The sequence below is a fragment of the Sycon ciliatum genome, chromosome 5 (genome assembly GCF_964019385.1).
Source record: "Sycon ciliatum chromosome 5, ocSycCili1.1, whole genome shotgun sequence".
Classification (NCBI taxonomy): Eukaryota; Metazoa; Porifera; class Calcarea; order Leucosolenida; family Sycettidae; genus Sycon; species Sycon ciliatum.
Window position 1 is genome coordinate 6,701,290 of NC_088647.1, and position 4,234 is coordinate 6,705,523.

General features: G+C 48.7%; 1 protein-coding gene across 1 annotated transcript in view; it reads left to right on the top strand.

The window, feature by feature from the left end:
- Nucleotides 1-646: 646 nt before the first annotated feature.
- Nucleotides 647-4,234, top strand: part of LOC135817368 (FACT complex subunit SSRP1-like) — a 14,883-nt gene continuing 11,295 nt past the window's right edge. The window contains exons 1-3 of the mRNA XM_065330540.1: nt 647-919; nt 2,719-2,847; nt 3,996-4,220. Coding sequence (XP_065186612.1) covers nt 822-919; nt 2,719-2,847; nt 3,996-4,220 — 452 coding nt within the window. The 5' untranslated portion in view covers nt 647-821. The remainder of the gene's footprint in view (nt 920-2,718; nt 2,848-3,995; nt 4,221-4,234) is intronic.

Sequence of the window (4,234 nt, forward strand, 5' to 3'; positions counted from 1 at the left end):
TCGTTCTATGTGAGCTAGCAACTTGGATGGCGACTATATTGGTCGTCTACCTGGGTAGCCACTAGACTGATCTAAGCCAAGTCACAAACCCGCCGAGCGCGGCCATGACACATGTATTTGAGTTCATTGTGTCATCAGTAGGAATTACAACTATCAAGACTAGAGAACAGTCATGTAGAATTATGTGCAGTAGTGCAGCCATACAGCACACCAAGTACCAACAAGAGTTCATAACCCCATGGACTCTTGCTACCAACATACTATAATTATAGTTACTGAAGTAGGAGGTATTTATCTTTAGTAATGGACTTTTTGAATGGCTGACTACCAAACAATATGACTTCTTTGCTACGCTGTACTTTTGGCGGCTACTTATCCTTCCCATTGGCGTGAATTGTAGTGTTGGATTATTTAGTACGTTCTTATGTCGGCGTGTGGAAGGTGGACCACGGAACAGCTCTCCTGCCGGTTTCTGCATTCTAATCAGGGACTCGTGTAGGCCAGGACCAAAACACCCTGGTTGTACGCACGACGTTCATGTATGGATGTAGACCAATGTCACCATGGCTCCGTAGAACAATATGCACGGGCCATTTATAGGCATTTGGCCATCCATCAGCAGTTACATGTAAAACGTAAAACATACTGCTCTCGTGTACCAATATTAATTTTTATCAGCAAACAGGAAAGTGACACTTGCTCCAGGTAGTACTGCAGCGTTTGCACTAAGGCATGACTGTGATCCGTATTTGTCTCGGTCGTTCTCTAATATCTCCTCCCACTTTTGTGTGTGTGCATGCATGTTTCTTGCCTAGGTGGCTATGGACCCTACCATGAGGCAGGGCCAGACGCACTACCCTTTTCTGATTCTCATCCTCAACAAGGAAGAGTCGATGGAAGCAGAGGTGGCATTGTCAGAGTGAGTCTGCCGGCGTGCCTGTTCTTATCATGTGTGCAACGTGGCATTGCTTTTGTTGTGTACCGTCCATTGCTGTTAGTACCGGCGGTACTATTGCTGTTAGTACCGCCATACTTCTGTTTCACACAGAGGTCATGTTTAATGACAACATTGTAGATACGTTGTATTTAGTGGCAAACCAGTGCACGTGGTGCCTCTCCATACAGCAACCAAAGAATTCCGCGGACAGGCCCATGGGCTTGTCTGTTTCACAAGGACATTTCGGTGGGCTTATGCGTGAGCATGGGCTTATACGCGGGTTGGCTTATACGCGGGATTCTACGGTACCGAAGAATTCCGCGTACAGGCCCATGGGCTTATCTGATTCAAAAGGGGCATCAGATGAGTGTCTAGGTGGGCATGAGCTTGTACGCCAATCACGATGCACGGCAACAAGTACACAGAGCATACTACTAGTACTAGTATTGGTTTACTCTACCCTGACTGCACTGCACTGCCACAGCCACTGCCACTGCACTGCCACTGCCACTGCCACTGCCACTGCCACTGCCACTGCACTGCCACTGCCACTGCCACTGCCACTGCACTGCCACTGCAACACTTCTACTAGTGTAATGTTAGTGCACGTGTGTAGTGATGCATTGGCAGTAAACTATTTGGCACGTGTATTTCGTGTGATAGTCGAGAGCATTAGCAAACCGTCGGCCACGACGATTGGGACAAACTGGGAATGAGGCCGGCACACGGGAAACTCGAATCGTTTCGTGAGCACGATTGGAGCAGCCCCAATGGGTGATCACGAAGCGATTACGATTCCGGCTGCATCACGCATCGCGCATCACCCGCACCACGTGCCTGAATGGTTCAACGCACGGCTTTGTGCCGTGCATGCTTTGACGATTGGAAATCGGAGCTGTGCAATCGTTCGACCGTAAGCGTGACGGTTTGCTAATGGTCTCTAGTATCGCGGCGGAGGTGGTGGTGGTGGCGGTGGCGATGGCGGTGGCGGTGGCGGTGGTGGTGGAGGTGGTGGTGGCGGAGGGGGCGGTGGTGGTGGTGGTGGTGGTGGTGGTGTGTGTGTGTGTGTGTGTGTGTGTGTGTGTGTGTATGTGTGTGATTCACTGGCCAGAAAAAGCCACTTCATAGCTGTGGTGTAGACCAGGCTGAATAGCGGCGGTCAATTCTTCAGCCTTGCAAGATGTTGAATGGAGCAATCCCAGCACAATCTGCTATGGCTTCTGCTGTAGCATCACTATCATCGCCTCTGGCGAATGGGCGTCAAATGGTCCAAATGGTGTGTGTGTGTGTGTGCATGTTGGTGTGTGTGTATGTGTGTGTGCACGTGCTTATGTGATCGCGTCCTTGTGTGCGTGTGTGTGTGTGTGTGTGTGTTTGGTCTATGTGTGTGTAGTAGCGGCATGGATGTCATGCACATGTCGGCATGGGGGCTTCTTCGCCCCACCTGTCCATGTGACTCAGCTGGAGAAATTTTGACAGAGCTTGTTTTACGTCCTGGATACGAAGCAAGCAACAAGACTCAATATGACACTGTGTCTGTGTTTGTGTTTGTACATGAGTGTTTTCATGCGTTTTGTAGAGACTCGGGTATTGAGCCAATAATTAATGTAGAAAGGAAAAGGATGTTGAAGCTAGGTGTCAGGGCGTCGAATGTCTCAGTACTCTGTCAGTTTTGTCCCTAGTTGTTGCACTTTCTGACTGTATATAGTATCTAGTTACAGTGGTGGAGAGTTACTCTTAAATCGTTTCCGTATGTCCTTTATCCTTTCTACGTTTTGTAGAGAAGAGCTGGAGAAGCAGTACCAGGGTAAGCTGACTCAGCAGATGAATGGGCCTATTTACGAGGTGCTGAGCCGCGTCATGAAGGCGGTCGCTTCAAAGAAGATCGTCGTGCCTGGCAATTACCGAAGGTGATGATGATCTTGGCACGCGTTGTCCTGTCTTTTGCGTGTGTTCTTTCCCCCGTTTGTCAGCCGGCTGTGGTGCAAGTTGTACACTAGTACTACTTGTAGTATGTGTGAGCCGCAGCATCTTAACATAGTCTAATATTGTCACAGGGTTCTACTTCTAGCCAGGTCAAAATAGTAGGGGGGAGGGGGGGGGGCATGGGAAGCAGTTACCCCGTATCCCATATTTCCACTTTCCAATATTGTCTTGCCACGCTAAATGCAACGTATGGGGCGAATCCCCGACTTCGCCCAAGACAGATGTGCCTTTATGAACCATCTAGTAGTGACTTTCGACTGCATTTTCTTTGAAATGAATGGAAACACGAAAATCGGAAAAGGAATAGGGGGTCGCTGCGTCCCCTACCCCCCCCCCCCCTTGGCTAGAACCCTGTAAGGAGTTGTACTGGTGCTTGAGATCTGCAGACGTACTGGACGCACCACATACTGTACAGGCAGAACATTCCGTTGGTCAATAATTTCGTCCATCTCCAAAGAAAGGGAATTCTTCCGGTTGTAAATTTCGTCCATGGATAATAAGAGTGTATTTAAAAGCTGGACAAATCGACAATAATCCGGCATTTAATTTAGTCCGAAAGCTCCTTGGACGAAAAAGAAGAAATTAAATTCCAGACGAATATTTCTGCTTATTCAGTACATCATGTTGGACGTTTCCACCCGTTGAGTTACAGACTACGTGTTGTCATGATAATTGCTGTGCTGTCTCGGAGAGTCCATGCTTGAATGGTCAGAATCGAACTAGGGACCGGCGGATTCTGCTCGAAAAGGTGGCAGATTCTGCTCGAAAAGCAGTGAAATTGGCAGAACCATACAAACCTTATGGCGGGCAATTCCTCAAATTCTGCTCCATCTTTTTATCCACATACCAAACATGCATGGAACTTACCAGAAAAGTACCGAATTCTGCCAATTTTTCTGCCGGCAGAATCCGCCGGACCCTAAATCGAACTGCTCGAATAGATATGTCGGTTTGCGTGTGGGCGTACGTTTGTTTGTGTGTGCATGCGTGTGTGTGTACGTTTGTTTGTTTGTGCATGCGTGTGTGTGTGTGTGTGTTTGTTTGGTTTGTGTGCGTGTTTGAACGTGTGCAGTCAGCGCGGCGGGCAGTGCATCAGCTGCAGCTACAAGGCCAACCATGGCATGCTATTCCCGCTGGAGAAGGGCTTCATCTTCGTGCACAAGCCCGCGCTGCACGTGCGCTTCGATGAGGTGGTCGCCGTCAATTTCTCGCGCGGCGGCACTGGAACTCATCGGTCGTTTGACTTTGAGTTAGAAGTCAAGAATAACATTGTACACATCTTCCAGAGTATGGACAAGTAAGCTGATGTGT